The sequence below is a fragment of the Drosophila takahashii genome, chromosome X, assembly GCF_030179915.1.
Source record: "Drosophila takahashii strain IR98-3 E-12201 chromosome X, DtakHiC1v2, whole genome shotgun sequence".
Lineage (NCBI taxonomy): Eukaryota > Metazoa > Arthropoda > Insecta > Diptera > Drosophilidae > Drosophila > Drosophila takahashii.
Genome location: NC_091683.1, coordinates 8,187,803 through 8,215,580, shown reverse-complemented (window position 1 = coordinate 8,215,580; position 27,778 = coordinate 8,187,803). Strand labels below are relative to the sequence as shown.

The following is a 27,778-nucleotide window of genomic DNA, read 5'->3' as shown; positions in this document are numbered from 1 at the left end:
ATTTTAGGAACTTATCTGGTTCATCCTAAAGAGATTTTAATTATAATAAATAATACCATCTTGAAAATAATATTATAATCACTCTTTTAAGCACTTTCTTTGTATATTCGCATTTTCAATGTAAATTACAAAACTTCGTTATAAAGCAGTTTAAAGTCGGGGAACATGACATAAGAAGTTTTTAGCCGGAGAAATGGAGAACGAGAAATGCTTTCAATTGCTCAGCTTAGTCACGTTCCATGGCCAACTGGAGAAATGTGTCGCATCATCGAAGGCAGTTACTAGGTTTTTTTTTGTTTTCGGTTCATTCCGAACCCGAATCTCGCTCCATTGCGTAACCCCATAGATATACATACATATATATGTACATATTTATTGGTGGAGGGGGAATAATAATAACGCCCCTAATCCCATTTGTGATCACTTTCTATGAGGAATGGGGTCACCAGCGGTGGCTAATTTGTGGATCAAACTCGTTTTGAGGGCGCCAAATACAGTCGCATTTCACTAAACTCGAACGAGTCTAAAAGATTAACGGGTTCGAGATAGATAGATAGAGATTATTATCAGAATTTTAATTTATTTGAACTTTTTTTTAAAACAAAGTACGAATAGTATTATTTTAGAAATTTCATGTCTTGTATTCTTTGTTACCATTTCACGTTACAACTTTTTTCCAACTTGTAGGAGGCGTTGAATCTTGCTTTGTTGTGGGTTTTCCTTTTTGAAGTCAGACTGTAGCAATCAGATCGATACATCGGTATTAACATATGTGTGTTTAAGCTGCGGTGATTTCTTTTCGATGCGGATTTGTGTATAAAAACGCATTGAAAAGAAAGTTTTTTTATTCAGCTTGATGTGTGCTCGGCAGCGGCAACAACAATAGTAGTAATAATAATTATAATAATTATAACAACAACAGCAGGAGAAGCGTGATGCTCGAGTCTTTTGTCTTGTCTCAATGTCACGCCCCCTGGCGGAACCCAGACAGACTTAAGCGAGCGTTTTGTTTAAATAATCGAGAGACGGGAGAGCGCGCGCCACAAGAAAGCGTAATAATAATGAAAAATAATAACAATAATCATGCGCAAATGGTAGAAAACAAAAAGCACTCGCATATGTACATTACATACATATGTGAATCGTACGCGAAGCAAGTGAAATTTTTTCTCCAACGTCACTCGAAACTGTGGCGAAATTTCTTAACACTTTCATAAGAAGTCATGAGCGGCGCACAGAAAATAAATTAAATTAAGCACAAAAGCCGCTCAGCGAGCCGTGCCTTTGGGCATTAAGATTTAAGCTTGATTTAGTTATTTTCCTCACATTTTTTATACATTTTCATTGGCGGCTTCCAACTGAGCGAGCTGCGCACTTCTGTTAGAATACAGTGGGCTCTTTCTCTGCAAACTTTGTTTGTATTTCTCAATTAGAAATATACTCAAGTTTAATATTAGAAAAATATTTGCAGTTAAAAATCAGTGGTTTTTTAAATATTAAAATATTTAAATTGTATTATTTTTTTCTTATTTTGTTATTTAGAGAAAGTTTTTGGGAATTTCCACTGTATTTGCTGGCGATTAACAGATCATGATCACTGTTAATGGGCATCCTTTTAATTTTAACATTGGCCCCCGCTCTCTCTCTCTCTCAGCCTCGCCCCCCTCTCTCTTTCGCCGGCTGACATTGAACTGTGTCAGTGGCAGCAGCGGAAACAACAAAAGCAACGCCTTGTAATGGGGCGGACTGCGCAGCTCCATTCGCTCAGCTTCCACAGTGGTGCAAATTACCTCCTTTGACGATTAAAGAACTTATATTTCTTGCCATTTTTTAAGCAATAGTTTTTAGTCGTATAATAATAAAACCTATGACCTATATTATTTGGTATTGTGAGCTTAAAAACCTAAAGCTATTTCGCGTCATGTTTAGTAATAAAATAATGATTCGATTCGAGACTTACATTTTATGTCTAAATATGACATGAAAAATTAGAAAAATAGCTTTAGGTTTTTAAGCTCACAATACAAACTATTAATTTCGAACTAGAATTTTGCTTTTCCACTGACCTTTTGCCTGTTTGGCCCACTGTGCCTTCCTCTTTCTCTTCTGCGCATGCGCAACGCCTCTGCTGACGTTGGCAGAGGCTGCTGGCTGCGTTTCTCGCCGTTTCGCCGTTCGTTGTTCATTGTTTGTTGTCAGTCGCCGCGCGTTCATCTCGTCTCATCCATCCATCCGCCTCGTGCGTTCGCGTCGCTTCGCTGTGATGTGGAATTAAACTATTATTATTTATTTATTTGTTTTTGTGTGTGCAATATAGAGCTCGTTCTGCTGTTCGTGTGTGAGAAAAATGCATCAAAATGCAGCGAACGCATTGGAATAAGGACAAGCCGGAGGATAAGAACAACAACAGTGGCAGTAGGAGCGAGCAGGATAGCGGCTGTCATCAGCGTCTCTTCCTGTGCTTTGCCAAGGTGTGTGAAAGTGTGTGTGTGCGTACATCCATCTCCTTCTCACACATGACTGAGATTTTTACTTTCTAAGCTTTGCTTGGCTTTGCCCTCTCATCTCAGGATGCTCTCTCTCCATGGGCCTCTCTTTTGTGCTACACTAAAAATAATTGATATGTTATTAGGACAGAATATAGTTTTCCATGTTATTTAAAATACCCACATTTTTTAAAGATTTAAATACAAATAAGATTTAATTACAAAGATTTTTTATGTGGGATTCTGTTGTTTATTCCGTTATTGTTCAGTGTAGTTGTTAGCTACTCTCCTTCTCCTTCACTTGCAGTGTTTTTGCTGGGCTATTTATAGATAGTTTTTGTTGGCTTTTTTGCTCCTTCTTTTCCTTTTCAACTTGTTGCTCTGCTCTCTTTGGAGCTTCTAGATGAGGTGTATTCCCCCGTTGTTCTTTCTTCCTCTTCTCTAGTTCATTAGCATCGAACAAAGAGTTCTCTAAAGTTGGCATCCCACCTGAGAATTACCGGGAAAGCCAGAACAACACACTTGCTCACTCACTTATCGCTGATGCTGTATTTGTCTTAAGAGAGAGAGTGAGAGAAAGAATGAACCCATCTTAGTTATACCAAGTGGTAGCTAAGAACCTATCTTATCTGATCTGACATTAAATAAAAGTTCTACACTCAATTTGAAGAAAGAACAAAGAGAGTTACCAAAAAAACTAGTACTAAATTGCCTAATACCGGGAAAAAAGAGTGTTAGATCTGGGAACTTGAGATATTTGTAGTCTTTACATAAAATCAGCAATTAAATAAGGCTAAAAAAGGCAGTTCTTAAAATCCATTAATGTTTTTTTATTATATTTCAAGTTTAAATTCCAAAGTACAAAGAATTGCATGCCCTTATTACGAAACACCTACATTTTGCCCATCCATATGTTGTGCTCATAAATACATGTTAATTACTCACCTATTTCCATGAAATATGCTATAAGATATTTCCGAAAAATAATAGCTGCTGCTGTTGGTAGTATGAAATCATGTTCCATTTCCATCTCCAATTCCTCCTCCTCGTAAGCCAACAGCTGGTTTCTTTTGTTTTTCGCCTCGCATTTCTTCTGCCATTGGCCAAGTTCCGTTTGGAACTCGGATTCGTACCATATGTAACACATCTCATCGCACAAGAAACACGAGCTGAACGGGAGACCCGACATCAATTCGCATGCAAATGAAATTTCGCCGCTGCTTCTTAGCATTTCTCTCTAAAAGCGTTTGTTCATATGCAAATGGGCGTGGCGAAATGGGGAGGGGGGGCTGAAAAGGGGGGAACCATATGGATAGACAATGAAGATAAACCGTTTGAATAGCATAGTGGATATTCTTAATGAACAGATCTTATCGCTTTTTTATATCTTGTATCTTTTCCTAAAATTAATTAAGTTCTTTTTCAAAATGGTTTAAAAATATGTACAGATTTTCATAAAATCCCAAGAATACGAATTGAAAATCTTTTTAACTTATTTTTCACGTGGTTCACGCTAGTGAAGTTGAACTGTAGCGGCAAAATGCGAACTGAGCGGTCTTTTGTCCCGCTTCAAGTTGCCATAAATCCGCTATGGGGTCAGGTCTTCTCTGCTCTCCCCATCCTCATCCCAAAGGCCCCCCCATATCATCACTCCCCGTAAACCAATTTGCGACTGCGCATCAAGCGGAAGCATAATAAATGCGCTTTAGCAGAGCATTTCGAATCAATTGCGAAAGTGTGAAAGGAAGTAGCCCCTCCTAACCCCTCTGCTAGCAAAAAAAAAAACGCAAACCCCTTCACTGTGCGTTTCCTGCCTCGGTGGAAACTGTGCAATATTCTCAGACAACAATCTGTCAGCAATATCCTGCATCCTGTGAAAGGAAATCGTCGAAAGGAGCCGGAATAAAGCCGTAAATAATGGCGAAATGAGGATCGTGGGGGTGGTTCTGCGGAATTCACTTGATGAGGGTTATTTCCGAGCTCACTGAATGGTTACAATGCGACAAATGGATAAGGTGTGTTTTTAACAGATTTTTATTTAAATTCTGCATTAAATAAGCTCTTTAGGATTGTAATTTGTAGGTAAAGTTAAGAAAATTAAATGCTATATTTATTTGATACCATACGAATACCGGGAAAAATCATTAAAAAAATTATATAGCTCTGTTTTGGCTCTTCTAACTGACCCACCCGATTGCAACTCAGCGTAAATATATTTATTCTGATTTAATGCTCCATTTACTACACAGATTAGTCAGCAATGAAATCATAAATGATGAGTGATCTGTGTGCAGTAACTACTGCGATGATCAGTCGATAGTAGTACTGCTTTCTCCGCCCAATATGCATGTGCTGTTTGGTTTTGGATTTTCGGTTTTGGTCTTTCTCCAAGCGAATCTAACTGTCTTGGCTGGGACTTTTCCAATCGCTGATCGTTGGCTGATTTTTTAGAACCAGCAGCTTTCGGCTTCCATGCTCAGCGGCCGTTAACGGCAAGCAAAGAGTCTTCTCCAGAGATCGGAGACACCGATTTAGCCATGGCCCCGAGCGGTTTTACAGTTTCCAGGTAGAACCGAACGGAACGGAATGGAACGGATTGAAACAGTTTGCGAGGTCTGTCGCTTTTACTTTGCATGCAAACAGTTAAGAAGACTTGGCGGAGCTGCTTTGTTTGTTGCTCTATTAACTGGCTCTTCTGGCCAGGGGATTTGCGTTGACTGTAATCATAACCATAACCAGAACTCTGACTCGAACTGTTTACCGAAACCGGAAGTGAGTGCACCGCCTTCCGCCTCTCTATCTCTTTCTTTTCTTTCTTTACGATAGCATAGCTAATTGTTAAAGAATATGGTCGAGATTTTTAAGATGCTATTTCTAGACTGTTAAAAAATATTAAAATATTTTATGGTTGATAAATTAAGAACGACGACATACAAGATTTATCATTAAAAACTCCTTCAGAACCACAAAACAAACTAATGATCTTTTGTAAACATTTCTCAACCATATGATTGATTGAGATATTTTCATGGAAATGATACATCAGCGCATCAGCAGATACAAGACAAACAAGCTGACCCATTCCAATGAACTTAGTCACAATCCGGGGCATTCGGGCGACTCTCTCCGATAAACCTTTTTGATTTCCAGTCCAGCCCCGCCTCGACCCGCCCGCAAAAGTGAAAGTAGCGCCCGCGGGGCCATTAGCGGGTATCTAAAACTAGACAAGACTCGGTGACCTAGGTTGGCCTAGGTTGTTGGTTTTAACAACAAACCCACAACCGACGAATGACACATCGTAAACAAATACCCAAAGATATCTAGTTCCACTTCCACTTAACATACATGTGCTTCTCGTTTTGAAACTGCATTTCCAAGGGACAATATCGTCCGAAATAGTCCTATTACCAGTCATTGGATTCCATTTTCGATGACTCCTGAATTGAATATACATATCTTATGTCATAACCATTAAGCCCCCGTTCCAGACTCCGTTGCGATATAATGTATTCGTAGAAAGACGCGAGATAAACAAACACGATCGGCGGGCAAGAGGTGAGGATCATAAATACGATGACGCATAGCATCGCTCACCTCTCTTTTGGGCCTCACATCATCCGGATTCGAAGCCGTTTCGAAGGAATCCCTGGACCCGCACACTGGGTCAAAAGTGTTGCATAAAATGTGAATATATTTTCTAAAAAAAAATATGAACATAAATTATAATTATCTTTAAAAAAATCGTTTCAAAGAAATCTGTGTCTTAATGACCCCCCCCATAAATTTATTTATAACATTTAGTTAGTTACTTTCTCAAGAAAAAGCATTTCGTGCGAAACGCAAATTATCTGTCTTTGGTTTCCCCATAAATTGGAATCCAAATTGTTTTGCAAAAAATCAATGACAATTTTACCAATATTTAGCATGAACTTGCATTTTCCGTTTGTCGCAAGGCACAAAAAATACAAATTAATTTATGAGAATTCGCAAACGAACGTGAGCTCGTAGAACCCAATTCATGCTAATTGATAGGCTTTGGTTCACTTAATGGGAACTTCTGCGAACTTTGCCAGATAAAAGCTCGAGTTCTCACGAACACAATTTGCTAGATAAGTTATCGCTTGTCGCAGCACTAATCAAACATTGCCGTTATCACCGATCTGGCCCACTGTGCACCGGTCGAAGGGTGACATATGGTGGCTCCGTCTCCGCCGGCGACTCCCGCATGACTCAAATTGTTGGTATGCCTCCGCTGGCGCCGCCCGCGTCTTCGCTTCCGAGAAATCGCTCAACGTGTTCTCTGCCCCTGCAGTTCGTTAACCGCAGCAGCGCAGACCCGCTACACAGATCAAAAAATTATAGACTCTTATCTACAAAATTTCAAAAAAAATATGATTTTATTTTATACTTCAAAATTTAAAGAACCTGAAGAATGCTGAAGATGATACAAAAGCTTCATTAACTCTTTAAATTTTTTAAAAATTTCATCTTCAAATTCGAGTTTCTGAATACTTAAAAAAGTATTATATTAACAAGATCAATGTTTATAAATATAGAAACCAATTAAAAATTGTAAGCAATTGAGACTATACTTTACCATAATATAATATTTGTTCTATTCCCATTTGATCTTTACTAACTCGAATATACCCAACTTAAGCTAGTTGTAATATATCTTGTAGCTCTCTCTGGGCTTTCGTATCTTAAAAAGCTAACCGAAAACGCCATAGTCTTTCTCCCAGTGTATCTGCTATCAGTCGGTGACGATGATTGCGACGTCGACAGCGCTGCCTTCCGCTCTGCCCGGCGATCGAAGCCAAGTGGCCGCGAGTGTTTGCAGTTTTCAGTACACAAGAAACTTCGGACGCGGCGTGTCGCGAAAAGGGAAGCGAAGATCGATCCCCAGAGAGCCCCCATAAACAGGATATATCCCAAATTTTTGTTCAGGTGTTTTGTTAGAAGTGCGAATGATACGTCAGTGATTCAAAATTAGACTCGAAACCGCAAAAAGACCATGGTGCATCTGTATCAAAGACGTCGCAGCCGCGAACAGGTGGGTTTCGATCGGTTTCAGTCGGTTCCAATCAGTTCCGTTCTGGGCCGCTTGTATGTATAATAATATGTGCTCGTGCCTGGCATTTTGGATTGTCTAATTAGCTGGCATAGAAAATCGATGAATGAAGAAGCTCCAATCCAAGCAAGTTGAATGAAGCAATTGGAAATTAATGGAATTTGCACCTGGTTAATGGTAACAACCAGCAGAAGACCCCGAATAAACACTGTAAATCCCAAAAAAAATAGCGAAAGAGAGCAAGATAACGAAAGAGGCCTCAATTGGCTCGCCAATAATAATGACGAATTGCCTTTAATTGAGCAATTCCCACAAAAGCGTATGTTTAATGCTTTAATTTCGTTGATCCGACACTTTGGTGTCTGTTGGCTGGGCTCCTCGGATTGCATTAACCTTGTTGTGAAAAGGGGGTCAAACACACCCCACTGACCCATTAAGAACTGAATGAAACTTGCACTTTTTGCCAGAAACTTGAGACTACACTTGTATTATACATATATTATCTCTAGCAAAAGAAGTAACGACAGTGTTATATGTATTTGAACAAGCGTAATCGAATTTATTCGCGGATATTGTTAAATACAGATTATTCGACTAAAGACGGAAATGCCAAAAGGTGGCACATTTCTTGATATTTCTCATTTATACACCTAATCTCGAAGATAAGAAGTGCATTGCACAATGTGCATTATATTTATACTATATACATATATATAAACAGCTGAGTGATGTGATCATGGGCGTGAGCCATTAACTCAAAATGAAAGATGATCGCGGAGCCGTGTTTAATTGTACAGCATCACGATATCGTGAGAACACAGAGTTTGCATCACTCCATAAACTGCACAATTTTATGGATACGTCAGTTCTCTGAACTAGTTCCGCCGATCGTAAAGACCGCCGGTTTATTAATCCCCAACCCGTTCCATCAGTCCAATCCTATCCTATCCCATCCTCAATCCTATGCCCATGAATCAAATGGGCAATGGCTAAGCGGAAACCAGTCGACCACTTAATGTGGGTCAGAGTGGCAGAACTAGTTCCGTAATTTAACCAATTGTCGTAAATTCACTTGGTTATGATATGGAGGTCCCATTGAAACCTAACCCGTTCTCTTGCCGCAGATGCTCTTAATGAGGCTATCTTTCAAGATCTCGAAGATATTTGTACAGATATACTGGATTTAAGCGATAAACTTGTACTGTCACAGTACTATTTCCCATAAAATCGCAAAGTAATCGTTGTAGTTGTAGCTGTTGTAAATGGAATCGAATCTTAGGTCTCGGAATAACCATAAATTCCCATAAATTATTGTGACTGTCAGAAGGATTTCCTCTGATCTTCAAACTTTGAGCTGATAACAGTATTTTTGAAAAATGTTTCCTCAAAAAATGTCGGAAATTACTTAAATTCCTTTTGGATTTATTGTAACAATTTTTTTTCTTTAAAAACTAGTCAATAATATTTATGGGAATATTTTGAATATTTGAATAATATTTATTTCAAGGAAATTCTGGTTCATACCCGATTCTTTTGATGAACTCATGGCGGCTCTAATTAATTTCTCTTTTTGATTTACTTTTCAGGCTGTGAAACAATTCATTGATCTCTGCAACAACCTGGGTGCTAACTGCAGCACGACGACAGCCACATCCCCGTCAGCTTCCTCCTCCTCGGCGAGCAGTACGCAGAACTTGATAGCAGTTGTGCCGCCGCTGCCAGCACATCCACAGCAGCTGCAGGTGCAATTACCGGCGGCGCCAGGAGATGGAGGTGATGGAGGGGGAGGTGGAGGGGCGGTGCCCGTGAGGCGCCACATCTCGCATACGACAGCCGTCAAATTTCTGTACGCCCGTAAATTCGATATACCGCGAGCGGTCTCACTGTACGAGCAGCATGAACAGATCCGCCTGAAGGAGTATCTCTATAACATCGATCCCGATGTGGAGCCCTTGCGTTCCGAGCTGCAGACCGGCAAGTTTACCATCCTGGTGAGTGTGTGAATCTATCCGCTTATTGAATTTCCTGATAACCATTTCCGTTTCCCTATATTTCAGCCTGCACGCACCTCCAGCGGGGCCGCCATCGCCCTGTTCACCGCCAATCGGCACAGTCCGCTGTGCGTTTCGCACACGACCACGCTGCAGGGCATCGTCTATCAGCTGGACAGTGCGCTCCAGGATTCGGAAACCCAGCGCGCGGGACTCGTCTTCATCTACGACATGAGCGGCTCCAAGTACTCGAACTTTGACTACGACCTCTCCCAGAAGATTCTCACGCTGCTCAAGGTGAGTTTTCGATGGAGTGGCATACTTTTGGGCAGTTAATTAGGCTGGCAAATTACTAAATGTAACTGAAACACAATTGTTAGGGTTTCTAAATTATTTCTAAGATTTTTTGTTGGCTCCTTCTTAGACTGAGTAAGAAGTTTTTATATCACCAGAGATCATATACCTCAAGAAAGCTCTCAATATAGACAATTTAGTATAGAATGTATAGCTACTTGTTGAAAGGGAAAATAATTATTGACTGTTTAAGTGTAAATTATTAAAATTTAAGCTTGACCTGTTGCATTAGACATTTGGTTTTGATTAGAAAAACCTAAAAACCTTTTTAAAGAGTCAATGCATTAAGTTTTCCATTTAACCACAAAACCCTTAAGAAAAGCTAACAAAGTTTGTGCAGAGATTTGTCTGTTTTAGAGTAGAATCCGACATATTTCCAGGTGGGATGGCCTGTCATCAGAGTGTCTGCCCCCTGCAGTTTGCCCTATTGTGGCACTTCCGGCTCTCTTAGCAAGTCAAAAGTCAGCGTCAGCGTCAACGTCATCGCAACGCAACCCAATCCCAGCTTGCCCCACAAAGGCACGAAGCGTGGCACGGCGGCCCCTGAAATTAAAATATTAAACATGCCTCTATTAATACAAAAGATATTTCTCATTTGGTGTGTGCCCATATGCGCAGTTTTTTTCTTGTTTTTTTTTTTGTTTGTCGTATCTGTGAATCAGTATCCGCGCATCCAACTATCCGAGTTTCTGTGTGCCAAGTGGCCTGTGGATTCTCTATCAACGGAATGGCGGAAAAATGTCTTCAAGCTGAAAATTTCTGTCTCGTTTCGTTGGCTTTTCATGTCATGCGTCAAATTTTTTTCTCTTTTCATATTTACTTTGTGGTTCTTGTTGATTGAAAGGAAGTGGGAGGAATGGGATGGAGGGATCAGATCATGGAGTCGCTATTGGGCAATATCTAAATTTATATGGCCTTTATTTCATTCCTATTATAACAATAAGCTTATAATCTATTTTGAATTTAGCAAGTTTCTGGTTTTTTGATTTTTTTAAAACATTTTTTCTTATTGCAGTTTTAGCATAATTGAAAAGGTTATATAATAATTGATATCAAGTAATACCATTCCATTTCCAGTGTTCTTCTCTGGAAATTTTGATTTAATAAAACTTGTATTCGAATTTTTTCTTAATCCAATCTATAGATTTTTCAATAACTTAATAATTTTTAATAACTTAAAAATACCTGGAGCTACAAAGTTATAAATTCTAAAATTGTGTGCAATTGTTTTCCAGTTTTGTACTTTTTTTTTTTAAATGGTGGCCTGTAGGCCCTTTTGAGTACTGTTGTTGTGGTGCTTTCTCTATTATTCAACTGTTACGCCCATAAAAGTTAGTTATTCGCTTTGTTTTTACATGAACTCCCATAAAATATTACTGTCGTACCTGACTGGGAAATCCTTGTTGTGGAAAGTAGTTGAGTGCACACAATCAGCGCTTGAACAAAAAAATAAAGGAAACCCCCTCTAAGTACACACCCACACTAACACGCACAAGGGGGTGGTGGGCGGTGGGAGGTAGGCGTTGAGGGGGCGTGGCTATCGCAGCATGCGGTGCGTGGGCGGTGGTTTTCGTGTGCCCACGCGAAAGATGAAAACAACTACGTACCCAACTCCTTCCCTTAGTCACACAGAATAAGACGTAATTTTGATTGGGGACAACCCACTGTCACCACCCCCTCCTGCCTCCTGCCACCCCCACCCACTAAAAAAATAACAGCAAAAACAACAACAACAGGTAGCCATCAGCAGCCCAGTTTGTTGTTTTCCATTTCATTTGCGTTTCGTTTGCTCGAGTCCCACATTTTTGCGCTCTTTGCTGTTTTGCTGTTTGTCTTGAAATTGCGACGTCCCTGCCGGCAATGTACAGTTAACAGAGATCATACCATGAACAAAAGTCTATATAATATATGTATGTATGTACGAGTATTATGGGGGAGTTTTGGGGACACTGAGAAATCGCCGGCCGGCATTGAAAAACGTCATATTTCGATCAATTTGCCAAAAAGCCTCTTCAGAGGTACATATACATATATATACGTATTATCTACCCACCAATATTTGTACACTTAATCTACCCACTCAGTTGTACAAGCTGGGCTAGACAAATATCAATCAGTATTTCTTATCTTCTATTATCTTTTACTCATATTTAATTAGAAATGGATTTAGTTCTAAAATTGTGATATTAAGGACTTTAAATCAATTTTTGAAATATGTAGTTTAAAAATGAAAGATATTGAAATGATATGGAAAGGAAATATCATTCAAGAATAGGCAGAACTTTTTAAAGTTTTTAAATTGGTGACCCCGAATTGCTATTTTTCTGACCATGACTGTATGAATATAAATATCTATCCATATATCGAAATATGTAGTTTAAAATCAAACTTATAGAAATGCGATGGAAAGAAAATATCATTCAAGAATACGCAGAGCTCTTGAAATTCTTAAATTGGTAACCCCGATTTGCTATTCTAATAAACAGTGCTATTTTTCTGAGCACGATTGTATGAATATATATATCCATCCATATATATTTATTCCATTCTGCTAAGAAAATCAAAACGCACAAAAAATAAAGTTAACAATGAAAACGATTCGGCGTGGGCGAGCTTCTTCCCTCGCAAATGGAAGACCAGTGGTCAGAGGGAGATGGCAATAGGTGGAGGTGGAGAGAGAGAGGAGAGGAAGAGGAAGTGCGGGAGAATGAGAGAGTGTCCACCAGTAAGTGTTCTCTTTGGCGCGTGCTTAGTGTTTTTATAATTGTTGTATTATTTTTTGGAATGCGTGAGAGAGAGAGAGAGCGGACCAAAGATAAGCTGCGTTGGCGGTAAGCCCGACGTTCGTGACGTCATGGCGACAGAAAAAAAATGGGGGGAAACACGGTAACTCTGGCTTGTACTATGGCGCGTATGCGCAATTTTTTTTGGGATCATCACGCATACGCAGCGTTGTCGCAATGTGAAGATAGACGAGATCGTAGCACGCACACATACACTCATGCATATGCTTTTGAGAGAGTGGAATGTGCCCACGCTATTTCACTCTCACTTTTACGCAGAGAGCGGGGAAGAGAGAAAGAGAGGCTATGTTTATGCGTTAAGCATTTTATGAAATTGTGAAAAAGTATTTATGATGGGATTCGAATTTTAGATTTTATTTTAAATGTCGCAATTATTTAAATGCAATTTAATTAAAAAGCTCCAAAAATATAATTATCCAAATGCAGAATTTATATGGACTTAATATTATTCGCATATCAACGCCAAACTTGCTCAATCATTGAATAACTCAGTTATTTAACAAGGCATATTTTATTATCGCGTTTTTAGTAATTCATGAAATCCAAACCATAAACATGATATGAGACAGAGAGAGAGCTCGAGAGAGAGCAAAGCTTGGGGGCGCGCTCTTTTTGTTTCGCTGGTTCGCTTGTGGCTATCTTACGCTTTTGCTTGATTAACTAATTCAGTTGACGTGTTCTAGTCGACTGTAATAGATTGTATCCGAAGAAAGACAGACACTCCATGCCAAGGAACTACGAGCGCGAAAGAGCGGTAAAAATGTGCGTCAATATGGAAAAGTCATTTCCCATTTCCTAAAAGCCCGCGTGTGAAAGTTTTCTTGTGTGTTCCTATTTTTTTTCATCTTTTTTCTTTATTTTTGGCCGCTGCACTTGGCCCACAAACACTTGATCAAACAGTGATTGACGGCGGGATAATTTGGTAGTATTTATAGATCGCTCGGAAAAGCGGCGCGCAGTTCATTCATTGCTCAGTTGGCTTAAATATACGATTAATACCCGATGACGCCGTCTCGATATGTTAACGCTTTTGTTATTGTTGCTCGATCGTCGATACGTTGCTGCTGTTTTGTGTTATTTTTACAACGTGCTTTTTGTTGCCACAGCCGTTCGACATTGACGCAAATGTTTAGACCAGACCCCCGAGTCTCTAAATGCAAATTAATACACCAGAAGCGAGAGAATTGTACGCCCTCGGAACGTGGACTACTCCGCTTCCGCATTACAAGAGTGGTTCCGGAAAATCAAAAAAAAAAAAAGAAACAGAAATACGAGTGAAATTCGACAAAATAAAGATAGTCTGACAATTGTCCGAAAAGTCCAAAAGTTTCATTTGCATGACTAGTTCAGGCAAATAGTGGCGTGTTTCTTATTTATATACTTTTTAAATACCACAGTAAACAGTTTTATGACATTTGAACGTGGGATCCTTGTCTATTACTCCTATTGATAATTCGCAAATTACTTTTTTTTTATAAGGGAACTGACATTTTTGCGTAATTCATATTTTTGATTTATTATGAAAGCGACTAACTACTTTGGCTATATAAAAATAGCATTAAGATTGGGTTTACCGAAGAAAAGCTTTATCTTATCAAAGCAATTAGTATTTCTCGCCGATTTATAGTAGCCATTTCCTTCTTGTTGGCCGGGAAATGCCTCTAAAATAAAGTTTTACCTTTTCTGTATTAGCTTAGTCTAAAAACAAATATTGGATCTCACTCATAGGTCACTTTTAAATGTATTTATTTGCCATTTGATCTCTCCATATTAGCTAATGTGTTTTTGTTTAATCTTCGATGACTATTTCGAGCCTTATTTATAGTCATGTTATTTAAGCAATCTGTGTTAATCGGAAACGATTAGGATATTTTGGCGAGTTGTTGATTAAGCTGACAACCCTGTTAATTATTATGCCATGATTATATTAGAGGGTTGTCAGCCCTGTTAGCTAGTTAAAAGAATTTTAGAAAATATATTCAAAACCATACATATCAGGCGCCGCATATGCTGCTTCCTAGATGCGGCTGGCAACCCTGTTGGCAACTTCAACCACTTGAGCCACCCACTCGCGGCAATCGACAGCTGCATCGCATGCAACCTTGCACTGGCCAAACAACCCCTAGCACCACTGCTTTCTCTCTTTCGCTCTCTCGCTCTTCCTTTCTCCGTCCCTCGCGCTCCCAACAACCCCCCGGTTGTCCACTAGGGTTGCCCTGGGAGAGGGCGAGAGCAACCCACTGACCCGCTCGTCCGCTCTTTTCCACCGATGGTGGTGGCAACCAAAAAAGAGAGCGCGTGCGCCGAGAACGCAGCCGCAAACTGGCAAAAAAAAATATCAGAAAAAACCAAAACGAAACGAAAAAAATAAAATAAAGCAGCCGCAGCAGTCAGACGTAGTTCAGCTTTCCACGACGACGCGCAACAAACAAACTACATAAAGAAAAGCGAGAAAATCCAATCAAACGCAGCGGCCAAGAGGAGACAACTCAACTCGGAGGCGTAGGAAAATCGAAATATTGTATTGCAAAACTGAACTGAGAAAAAGCAAAAACCAAAAAAGCTGCGAAATGCTTTCAATATTATTGCTCAACCGAAAATACTCCTGCTAAACAGTTTAAACATTCATTTAATTGTGTGTTCTGTTCTTTTTTTTTCCCCCAAGTGCAAGGAAAAGTGGAAAACTCTCGCGGTGCTTGGCGTTTGTGTGTATGTGTGTGTATCTGAAATCAGCTTTAGTTTGTTGAATGTTCTTTCGCACGCACGTTGCAGCAACAAATTCGCGGATTCCCACAGCCGGGTGGAAAAAAATTAAAATATAGAAAAGTATTAGACTTTTTAAAATCTTACCTTTAACTAAAATTGAAGCCGAAAGAATCTCAATCTTAAATGCGTATTTTTGTTTTGTTTTTTCCCCATTGAAACCCCCAACAATCCCAACAACCTAACAACCCAACCCCCGTATGTCTGTCGTTTAAACCGAAAAGAAGATAAAGAGAGGATGTGCATCCATCCCATTGTGTAATGTGACAAATCGGCAAGAATCATCATCATCAGTCAACACAAAAACAAAAAAGAAACAAAAAAAAAACGCAACAAAAAGTTATGTAAAATTGTTCAATTGAAAGTGCACGCAATTAGCATTTAATTGTGCGAACCAAACTATATATTACAATAAAAATCTGAATAATTAGACAGCGGCGGTGGCGGCAACAACAACAACAACAACAGCAGCAGCAACAACATCGCAGTAATCAACAACAATCCATAACAACGCCAACGCGCGACTCAGGTACATGATTATACAGATATATACAGATATATATACTGGGTTATATGGAAAGATATATGTACAATATGTATATGGACAGAGAGTCTCGCCCCCTGACTGATTTGTAAAGACCTCGCCAAAAACATTTCTATTTGTTGTTTTCGCTGTCTTTTGTTTTCAAGGAAAACAGTTTTTTTTTGTTTTTTTTTTATTTTTTTTGGCTATTTGTGGACAACAAACATTTAATTTTAATTTGAATTTTGTTTATGATTCATTAGCCTGGGCTTTCGCAGTGATTCACGTTTTTGAGTTGATCTCCGGTGCTTAGGTAAATCACAGCTACTCCATGGTTATTAATCAATAAGAGGCTGAAATCTCGCCGATTGAGGATAGATAGCCCTATGTGTGCTGTTCAATTAGCCAAAAGCCAAAGACTTTGGGCGACGAAAAGTAGGTCAGCTAATTGGGTTAGCCCGGCTGGATGCGAAACTATTGTCGGTGGAGGAAGCCGCTCTTCAGGGGATATCAGCGCTCTGAGCCCATGGAAATTAAATAGGGAAATCCAGCAAGGAGTATTTATAGATTAAATGGGAAAAAAGTTGGAAATTTAAAAAGGGAAAAACTGGAAAAAAATATTGTAAATATTCATTTAATTAAAAACGATAAAAAACAGTATTCAAATTATCGATATTAATTAGTATTTTAGTTTTATTCATTAAAAATCGGACTTATCGATATAAATTGGTAATCGAATTAATCGTTTTTTAACTTTTTCAAAGCCATGCCTATTAAAAGTTGATTTATATAAAATTTGAGCTTATTTAACATTGCTTATACTGCCAAGACACCAGTTTTCTTAGCCAGTTAGCTGCCTTCTGCAGATACCTTTGGGGTTCTCTCTCTCAGTCTCGTCGACCATTAATGGCAGGTGATATGCGACTTTTGTTTTCTTTGCGCTTACCTGTCCGCTCCGCTGTTTTCTTTTGGCGCAACAAAAGCTGCTGCTGCTGCTGCGGCTGTCATTCACAGAGCTTGACAAAAATCAACAACAACCACATAGGCAAATATGCCAATAATACCGGGAGGGGGCCTTTGGGGGAGTGGTAGAACCAGGAGTCGGAGGAGGAGTACGAAGAATGAGCAGGAACAAGTGGAGGCAATCAAACACAGCTGTTGGCATTGGTTCAATGGCGCGTACATATTTTTTTTTTGCTGCCACTTTTTACTTCTTACCTTTTGATTTATATCCCCTGCTGTGGGTTTTTGAATATACACACATACGTGTGTGTGTCACGTCATTTTTCTATATGCCAAAGAAAGAGACCTAGTTACAGTGCGTATCGGAACTTTAACACAGTTGGTAATTCAAGGGGATAAGGTAATTTATGAATAACCTTTAGAAACAGGGATCAGTTAATAATAATCGGAATTTTGATAACAGTTATCGATACGCACTTAATCAAAAATCGTAACTATCGATATTAGCTATCGACTAGCTACTTTAATAAATAATACACAACCATTTAAAACCAATTACTTACCTTACCCTGCCCATGTTGATAATTTACAAACTAAAGTGTTTGCATACTTTATGATAAATATTAAATGTATCGCATGTGCAGCCCTTCGACCTTTCGTATGACAAATGTTTTAAGTATTTACCCGTGTCTCCAAGGGATTTTCAATTGATTGGCTTGCGGCCTTACACATATCATTCCGGGCAAATAAGCCTCGATTCGGTTGGGATCTCCCACATCGCATGTGTGTGCGATAGTCGAGTCGAGTCGAGTCGATTCGATTCGAGAGCCGTCAGTCAATCAGCGTGAAGAGCTCTCCAATTAGCATGGCTTAGCCTGAGCCATCAAATATTGATTCCCCTTACGGATATCTTACGGTCTTCACTCTTCTTTTTCTTGGCGTTGGCCTGTGTGACTGTTCCACCTGCAGCCGAAAAATATATATTTATTATTTATTTTGTTTTGCGGCTTAAGCTTTTTTGCCTTTTGACATATTGTCATATTTTATTTTTGCTTTCGACTGGAACCTTTTCATTGTAAACATTTCTTGGCTCGGTTGGTTTTTTGTAGAAAAGAAGAAAAAACGATCTATATTTAGATATTTAAAGTTGATTTAAGCTGTACTTAAGCTATTTTACGAACCTCTGTTTGTATCATTTTTTCTATATTTTTTATTTTTAAAAATTCAATTAGATAATTGAATAATGCTGATTAATCATAACTTATCGATGTGGCCATTTCCCATGATCTTTTGGCCCCACGTTCGCTTATTCATTTGTCTTTGGGCCTCGGCCTCTTCCTCCCTTTGCTTCTCGCTTTGTCTCTTTTGTCTCCTGGTTTATCGGTTTGTTTGCTGTGCGTGCCGCTTTCGCCTTTTTTGGCCAACGCCGACGACAAATTCGTTTCATGCCCAAAGACGGGGACAAGCTTAAAACGCATTACCAATTTTGGCCATGGCTAATTTCACATATTTATTTATTGTTTCGCCCCCTTTCAATATACATATGTATGTGGAATATGGCTGAGAAAAATGGTCGGAGAAAAGGCAAACATATTTGCCTATTTTTTTTATTTTATTTTATTTTTTTATTTTACACATGGTTGGGACCGCGTGGCGTATACTTGATAACATTTTCAACTTTGATTGCGTCAATTCCGCAGAAATTCCTGTCTAATTGGATTCCTTGTGAGTTTGCCCCTTGACATTTGTAGATTGCAACCACATACATATGTGTATTGCATCTTATAGATTCCCAGAAACGGAAGCTGTTACGCATGCAAATCAGCTTCTCGTTAATTAAGGGATTGATATTTCAAGGAACTATAGAACCTGATTCGAATGATTCGAAGCGCAAGGGTTGCTCCTTTATTGGTTGTTATTCGTGGAAGTGATCCAAATTGATTGTTTATCACCCACACAGTATCCTTACACTGCTTTGATTGGACTTCCCCTTGACCATGATGAAAATTGTAATTAAGCTGAAATTGAATGCTTTGCTTGCAACAGATTTTCCCAGAAGCCGTCCAATTAAGCCAGCTTACCTCCATATTTCTCAGCACCGACTGAAAGTGGATTGTGGCACTTGAGGTGAGATATTATACACTTGAAAGAAAGGTGTTGGAAAGTGTTATAATAACACAATCCTCAATGTAACCCTATGAGCTAGTGTTGTAAAGGTCTATTGTATTAACAATTTTATTGTGTTAAAGTGAAAGATTATTTTGTGACATGGTGTTGGAAAGTGTTATCATAACAAGACCCCATGAGCTAGTGTTGTAAAGGTCTATTGTTTCAATGGTTGGCATACTGTTGGTTAACCTTAAACACTAACATTTGTTTTTATGATGCATTGTAGTTACACTTATTGCATCCTTTTCTCTCTGTGCATAATAAGGCTCTTGAGAGCCTCTCCCTGTACCGCCAAAGTTGCTAATTTTAGCTTTAGCCAGGAATAAACTTCATATAACAATATCCAATTTCCCCAGCATCCCACGCACACAATTCTTGCAGCCAAGTAACCAGGATTCGTTCATTCCGGGAAGTGGGATGGCTAAAGAAGTCGTCGGGGGAAGAATCGGGAAGAAGCGGGAGTAAAACGCATGCCAAGGCACGTTAAGTTGCCCACTCGAGAGTCGCATCGGGAAAATTCCTCCTTAGTCTCGTTTTTCCTCCTTTCCTGAGGGGGCGTGGCAGGGTGAAAGGGTGAAATCCGGAGACGCGAAGGTGGATGCTTCAAGTTTATGCCCAAGTTTCATTCAACTTTTGCGCAGACTTTTTGGCCCTGAAGGCAAATAATCTGGCCAAGAACAGTAGCAGCCACCTGCCATTGTGTTTTTTTCTTTTATTTTCTTATTTTTTTTTATTATTTGTTTCTTTTTTCATTTTTGTGTGGGTCGGGTCGTGTGTGTTTGTCAATTAAATGTGTGCATTTGGGGTGGCTGACTGAACATTGTGATTGTTATTATTGGATTGCCGCCGCCGCCGCCAGCCCCACAATTGGATTCTAATTGGATGTGGGAATAACCAGAAATTGGGGTGTTGAAAAAGCGGATGGGCGGCTTGTGACCCTGAAACTCGCCTCGCCGGGCGACAAGTTCGATTTTAGTGTTTTAGTTTCGGTATATGCATATATATTTAGTATTACAATATACAAGAAAACCACGTACGAATATCCCCAATTATGACTCATAAGCACCCCTAAAGTTCACATGCCACGGGAGGGGAACGTGAAATGTTATACAATATTTCATTATTATTTTTTTTGGTATTGTTAACCATTCATATTTCCTCGAAGCACGCACCTTGCATTATTTATTGGCCAAGTTAAGGAAAGGGAAAAAAAAACAACTACCCGAGAAAAGTCGATTATTTATTGCCTTTATTGAGTACTGCTGATATGCAAATTGGACAAGTAAAGGACATGGGAATTAATTTGCCCGCGAAAATATGAAAATATATATAAAAAACTGAAGGAAACTAAAATAGTAATAAATAATGTTGCGTGCTTTTAAAGGTGTTTTATTTATTTATCTATTAAATTGTAGTGCAAATTTCTTACTAGAGATTAAATTACTCTAACCTGTGGTGTCTTTTAAAATTACATGGTATTTAGAGGGACTTTGACAAGGTCAAGTAGATTATAAATGGAATTAATTGAGTATTTCCTATATGCAAATACGACAATCGAAGGACCTGGGATACATTTTTAAGGATACACCTGTTTCTTAAAGGAGAATAATAAATAATTTTGAATAAATAGGTAAATTAAAAAAAAAACAACACTAAAAAAACCGTTAAAATAATATTGCCTACTTACCAGCATAGCATCCTTAGAAGTTGTGCAACACTGAAAGCAACGGTACTTTAAGGTGAATTCACCTGTGTCTGTATGTGTGTGTTGGGATCAAAGTGAAAGTGCACATGAAAACAAACTGAAAGGCAATACAAAAGGGGGCAAGGCAAAAGGAGGCAGAAGAAGGAGAAGACTAAAATGAAGAAGGAGAAGCAGTAGATGAAAGGAAGTTGTTTATACACATATGAATGTATATGTGTGTGTGCTCCCTGCATTTGTGTGTATGATTTGATGATGCAATCTTTGGCAGAACATGAAGATGAAGGAGTAAAAGTAGGAGGAAGCAGAGTGAAAAGGGGGCGGCAAAGTTCACCCAACTTAATTGAAAATGTTGCCAATTAGAGCTTTAACTGGAATTTATTGAGCCAACAGCAGCAGCAGATGCACAGAGTGAAAAACAAAGGGGGCGAAAATGAGAGGCAGAGAAACGCAGGAGAAACGACAATATTTTTTAGGTAAACTGCGAAAAGAACTTTTAATTAAATTTCCCACAAACACACGACTGTGTGTGTGTGTGTGTGTGTGTCGGTGTGTTTATATTGGTTGTGATTGTGCGTTTAATTAAAGTGCATTTGTTGTTGTTGCTGTTGATTTTACCGCACTTTCTGTGCGCTCTTTTTTTCCACACTGCTTGCTGACCTTAATCTGCTTGCTGCACTGCTTTTGGGGCCAATAAACTAAATAATGATGGCATGGATGATATATTTATCTGTATACGTTACATATACACTAAAATCAAAATCATACCCACCCACAACCCCTTTCTCTTTTGCTCTCTCTCTCTGAATTTTCTTTCGTTCTCTCTCTCCCTCTCTCTCTCTGGGAAATCACATTTTACCTTTGAGTGAAGCCAAGTTTTCCACTTGTTGTTTTTGCTGTATCTCAATGTGCCATCGACGAAAAATGCCGCAATGAAATTTGCTCAACATTTGCCCAACTGGGTGAAGGTTGCCGGTTGCTGCTTTTCCCCACCACCCAACCGCCCAACCACCCACTTTTCCTCTTTCTCAACCGAACCGTTGAATGTTGTCGCATTTTTCTTTTAGCCGCTTTACCTGGCGGCCTTTCAACTTAATCAGTACGATGTGTGGTCAGCCAAAAACATTTATACTATATAGTTTATACCTCTTAAGCATCTAAATCTGCTCTAAAAAGTAATCTTTACATTAAAATAATTAAATTTTAATCTTTAAGCTATAAAAGGTCAGTTTAAAATCATTTATAATATAAATTAAATATAAATTACTCTATAAACTTCTTTATAAAAAAACGAGAAGTAGCTAAAATCACCCAAAACAAATTGACATAAAAATGTAAAAAAAATATACATAATTCGGAAAAAACTATCAAATAAAATGTAAATACTTTTTAGGGGGAGTTTAAAATTCTTTTTAAGAAATTTAATAAATCCCCTCAATAAAAGACACTCTACAAAACTTAAATAAAGGCTTCATCTACCACAAAAATTGCTTTATCCGATGTTTCGTACACGTGCTTATTGTTGGGTTGAAAGAGATTTCTGTGATTAAAAGTATAGGGTTTCCACAATAAATTTTCCTTGGAAATACGAATGTTCTTTTTTGAAGCCCCTCTCCTGCCAATGGAGAACCGAGCATTTCATTGGGTTGCGTTGCGTGTTAATTAATAAATGCAAAGCTTTTTAGTCGGAACTCGTGCCATGTGCAGGTCAACTTGGTTTATTGCAGAATGAATGTGTTTCCCTGGAAACTCTGTGGCCCACTCACAAATTGTATCTCTCTGGTTTCAGGCACGCGTGGACTCTCCACCACCCCCTCTTTTGGCCCCCTTTTGGCACAGCAGTATTCATTATCAATATTTCTGGGAAAAACTACAGAGGTTGTGTGGGTTGTGGGTGGGCGGTGAATTAGAAAGTTTCATCTGCAGTTTCGAGGGGGCGAAAATGTCACTTCACTGCTTCGAATGCAAAACCAAAGCTGCAGATTTCTGGCGAAAAGTGCACAATTCAAGACCGAAATATTAAGCGAAAATGTCAAATGCTACAGAAATTGGTTCCCAGTAAAATAATGAACGATGTGCTCTCGACCATGCCTCATTATAAACTTCCTGGGAATACGCTAGTCTAATTGCATGTTTGAAGCTCGCACAGACATTAATCTTACTTTCACTTACTCGCCGCGACAATTAGAGACATGAAATCAATAATTAATGGACAAGACTAATTAAAAGTGATGTCTAAATGAAGTGTGGTAATTAATTTTTGAAAGGATACTGTTTAATTTGGAGTTAAACTGTTATATTATATTATTATTATATTAAATTATTCAGTGACGGACTTAGGATTTAATAGTGGGGGATATCAAAACTAATTTTTTGTTGCATACATATTAAATACCTAAATTCCTTTCATTTTTCATCCGAGTGGGGGAATTTATCCGCCTTTACCATATTCTATTATATTATTATTTATAGAAAATATATATATTAGAAAATATTTATAAAAAATAAAAAATAACTTTTACTTGGAATTTCTTATGCAAAAAGATTGGGGAAAGGCAGCTTAGATTTAAATGTTCTTCTTAGTAGGATTTAATTAGGTTATACAATGTATAATATACATATTAATAAATATTACAGAAACTGATTAAAAAATCAAAATAAATTTATTGATTTAATGCCGAAAACTTACCATACTTATTCTTCTTTAATTTCTTCATTACAGGGCGGCTATCCGGCGCGTCTAAAGAAGGTCCTTATCGTGACGGCGCCGCTTTGGTTCAAGGCACCCTTCAAGATCCTCCGGCTGTTTGTGCGCGAGAAGCTGCGCGAGCGAGTGTTCACTGTATCGGTGCCCCAGTTGGCGCTGCACGTGCCGCGCAAGGCGCTGCCCATTCACTTGGGTGGCACGCTGGAGGTCGATCACGCCACATGGTTGCTCAGCTGCCGCCAATCGATGACGAATCGTGAGGACGAGCTGCTGGCGAATATCGTGGGTGTGGGTGTGGGTGGAGGAGGATCTGGTTCTGCTACAAATGGCACAACGGATCCTGCAGCAACGGATACCGCGGCAACAACAACGGTGGGAGCCACGATAATCAGTGCCGTCCACCAGCTGGGCGATAACAATACCACCGTGGTGACGGTCAGCAATGGAGTGGGTCCAGCTGGATTGGCAGGAGGAGGAGCAGCAGGAGCAGCAGCATCAGCGGAGCCCAACGAAAACATCACAATCAACGGACTGAGTCCCAGCCACCGCAGTAGCAGCAGCAGCAGCAACGCCACAGCCACAGCGGCCAATCCCCTCAAGCTCAACACGAGTGGTGCGGCGGACAGCAGTAGCAGCAACACAATAGCAGCAGGAGCAGCGGGAGGAGCAGCTGGAGCAGCAGCAGTTGCTAGCAATACCACCACCACAACTACAACCACCAACGGAGGAGGCAACGAGTTCTGGTCGGAGAATCCACCCAGCAGCGCCTCCTCCGGATTCAGTGACGACGACAGTCTGGCCGGCCAGGAGGGCGATCCCAAGCCCATCGATCAGATTGTCCAGATGGTCAAGCAGCGCGGACGCCATGGGTTGATCAAGGAGTACGCGGACATACGGAATAGGGCGCCCGAGGGCACCTTCCTCCATGCGAGGTGGGTCCTTTAAAATATTATCTAAATATTTATATATATTAATCATATGATTTAACTGCAGGATGCGCGCCAATCTGACCAAGAATCGCTACACAGACGTCCTCTGCTACGATCACAGTCGAGTGGTGCTGGCCAACGAGGACGGCGACGAGCCGTCGGATTATATAAATGCGAATTTCGTCGATGGCTACAAACAGAAGAATGCCTATATTTCAACTCAAGGTGGGGATCTTAATCTATATAAATTGTATAAGCTATATAAATTATATAAACTATATACTAGAACTATATAAACTATATATAAGGTGGGGGATCTTAATCTATATAAATTGTATAAGCCATATAAATTATATAAACTATATACTAAAACTATATAAGCTATATAAACTATATAAACTAAAAAACTATTTAACTATTTAAACTATATAAACTGTATTAAATAATTAATGAATAATAATCGCCCTGCAGGTCCATTACCAAAGACATCCCAGGACTTTTGGCGCATGATCTGGGAGCAACATTGTTTAGTTATAGTGATGACGACGCGCGTTATGGAGCGCGGACGCGTTAAATGCGGCCAGTACTGGGAGCCGACTGAAGAAAGTTCCTTAGAGTTTGGCGACTACCATGTGCGAACAATTAGCGTTGAGTGCAACGAGGACTATATGGTTGCCTCGTTGGAATTGAGAAACATTAAGGTAATAAAAGCAAATCAATATAGCAAGAAATATATAATTAATTTATATTTATTTTTCCCCTATTTCTAAACAGACTGACGAAATTCGCAATGTCTCACATTGGCAGTTCACCAGCTGGCCGGACTATGGGGTGCCCAGCTCGGCCATGGCCATGCTGAACTTTCTGCAGAAGGTGCGCGAGAAGCAGGCGCAGCTGGTCCACGGACTGGGCGACACCTGGGCGGGCCATGCCCGCGGACCGCCCATTGTGGTGCACTGCAGTGCAGGCATTGGACGTACAGGTATGTTTTAATTTATATAGCTAACTATATATCAGATTAACTGACTGATAATTATCAAACAGGCACATTCATCACCCTGGACATTTGCATATCGCGCCTGGAGGATGTGGGCACGGCGGATATACGCGGCACTGTGGAGAAGATCCGATCGCAGCGCGCCTACTCCATCCAGATGCCCGATCAGTATGTGTTCTGCCATTTGGCCCTCATCGAGTATGCCTACTCGCGCGGAATGCTGCAGACCGTCGATCTGGCCGGCTTCGATGAGCGCGAACAGGATTCGGAGTAGATTAGGGGGAGAAACCGATAAATGGACGAGAAAACAACTTGTATACAGAATAATTTTATGTTTTACCTTTGCTAAAAATTGGAGTTGTAACCTTTTTCCAACTAGATGTTCGTCCTGATATGATATGATATGATATAATATATGATATATGTGTATGATGATGCAAGGAGAATGGAGAATGGATTCCGGACGAGGCGAGACGAGAGAGTAGAGTAACAAATTTACGTTAATCTATTATTTTTTTTTTAAATATTATTACATACCAAGCTATAGTTGTATAGCAAAAACATCTATATATATAAACATTATTTAAATTAAATTTAAACTAAATGAAAAACAAATAGCTAAAAATAAAGAAGAAACCTAAAAGAAAAACAACAGCCGCATTAGCGAAAGCCGAAACAACAAGAATAAATATTATAAACAGCGAAGAGTGTTTAACCATGACAAAGTTAACTAGAGTCCGATTAAGTGCGGAGTACAACGAAGGCATAAAGGATGAGGATGAGGACAACAAACCGTCCGGCGGAAAGTTAAGATCGGAGGCGGACCCAACCCGAGGAGCGGACAAATCTTGTGCATTTCCCCCCAAGAACCCCAAACCCATCTCAAGCCCCCAAAGTAATCGAGCTGCGGCGAGTTGCGAATTTCCTAAAAGCAGCGGCGCAGCAGCCAACTAGTTACATAACTTATATAGCATATGCCTAGATCTACGTACCGCATATAGGAATATGTCTAACGAATATATATATAAAAAAAAGAAATCAGATTTAAGCACTGTTCAATGTTGTTGCATACGAAAAGAAATAGCCCAAAGCCCTCCTGAAACTGAAGCCCAAAACCCCCACCCCCCTAAAAAAAAAAAGAAAACTCTCTTCGCCTCCAAAAGCTGTTAAATGTGTATTTTTTTTTGTTGTTTCTTACCCCCCCCCCAATTTTTTTACTAATTTTTTACAAATATTTATAAATAGAGCAAAATTAAGTGTATCATGCAGAGAGTCGTCGTAGTGAATTTTACTAAACATTATTTTACCAACTAAACATAAATAGTTGAAAGCGCAGAAAGCGAGTATTACAGAAACAGAAAATGAAAAATAAAAAATAAAAAAAATATATCTAACATGCCTTCTTTCCTACATATTTCATATGCCAAGCGAATCTAAAAACGGATTAATAATCGTAATGAAAATAAATGAAGGAAAACCAAACATATTTTGTATTACTTTTTTAAATAACAAGAAGATAAAGATCTATATGAAATTATGAATCAAGTCAAGAATGGCAGCTTTTTCGAACAGAAGTAAACTGAAACAAAAACAAAAGTAAAAACGAAATATTAAGTGTAATTATGTGTATGTGAATGTCGGACAGAATGCATTTTCTTCGTGCATCTTTGCGAAAGTATTATAAATATTTACATATATAATATACTGCGACACAGAAAAGATACAAGATAAATATACGTTTTTTTTCTCGTCATGTTTGTATGCATGTAAATAATAAATACATACGGAATAAATAGTATTTTTGGTGCGAATCTAAGAATCCAGATAGACACACACCATACACACTCTACCACTCACACGTACATATATCATTAGAATTGTAAAAGCTGTGATCAAACCCGAATGAAAGATGCAAGTCGAAATTGGAGCTGGAGCCACAGACTCTCCTCTCACACAGCCAGTCATAATCTACATCTACAATCTACGATAATATATTAATCACAGAACCGAACCGAACGGAACCGGAACAGAACCATTTTCAATTCTTTCAAAGGCCTTTTCCGAGAGAAACAAAGAACAAAAGAAGAAGAAACTTAACCAGATTGCATAATGAGTACTCACCACTCACCTCCCAGATCGATGGATGTTCTATTTTTATAATGCTTGACACATAATCCAAAACCAAAAAGAAGATAATACGATGATAAATGATAACTATAAATATTTTTTGTAGGCTCCTGGCTCGGAGTGGAGGAAAGAATTTATTTAAAATATATATATATAAATAAAAATATATATCTATGTATTAACACATGTATG

The 27,778-nt window shown here is 39.1% G+C and overlaps 1 protein-coding gene across 5 annotated transcripts in view; it reads left to right on the top strand.

The window, feature by feature from the left end:
- The window catches only part of Ptpmeg2 (Protein tyrosine phosphatase Meg2), a 32,577-nt gene extending 6,466 nt beyond the window's left edge, over positions 1 to 26,111 (top strand). Inside the window, exons 1-8 of one of the 5 annotated variants that reach the window (XM_070218271.1) lie at positions 2,194 to 2,471; positions 9,144 to 9,548; positions 9,615 to 9,845; positions 23,549 to 24,465; positions 24,527 to 24,687; positions 24,934 to 25,163; positions 25,237 to 25,444; positions 25,507 to 26,111. In XM_070218271.1, coding sequence (XP_070074372.1) covers positions 2,358 to 2,471; positions 9,144 to 9,548; positions 9,615 to 9,845; positions 23,549 to 24,465; positions 24,527 to 24,687; positions 24,934 to 25,163; positions 25,237 to 25,444; positions 25,507 to 25,733 — 2,493 coding nt within the window. In that variant the 5' untranslated portion in view covers positions 2,194 to 2,357 and the 3' untranslated portion in view covers positions 25,734 to 26,111. Of the gene's footprint in view, positions 1 to 2,193; positions 2,490 to 7,398; positions 7,540 to 9,143; positions 9,549 to 9,614; positions 9,846 to 13,406; positions 13,469 to 15,693; positions 15,999 to 23,548; positions 24,466 to 24,526; positions 24,688 to 24,933; positions 25,164 to 25,236; positions 25,445 to 25,506 lie in introns of those variants that run through there. The other 4 variants (XM_070218270.1, XM_070218272.1, XM_070218273.1 and 1 more) reach the window with 4 other exon arrangements.
- Positions 26,112 to 27,778: the final 1,667 nt, after the last annotated feature.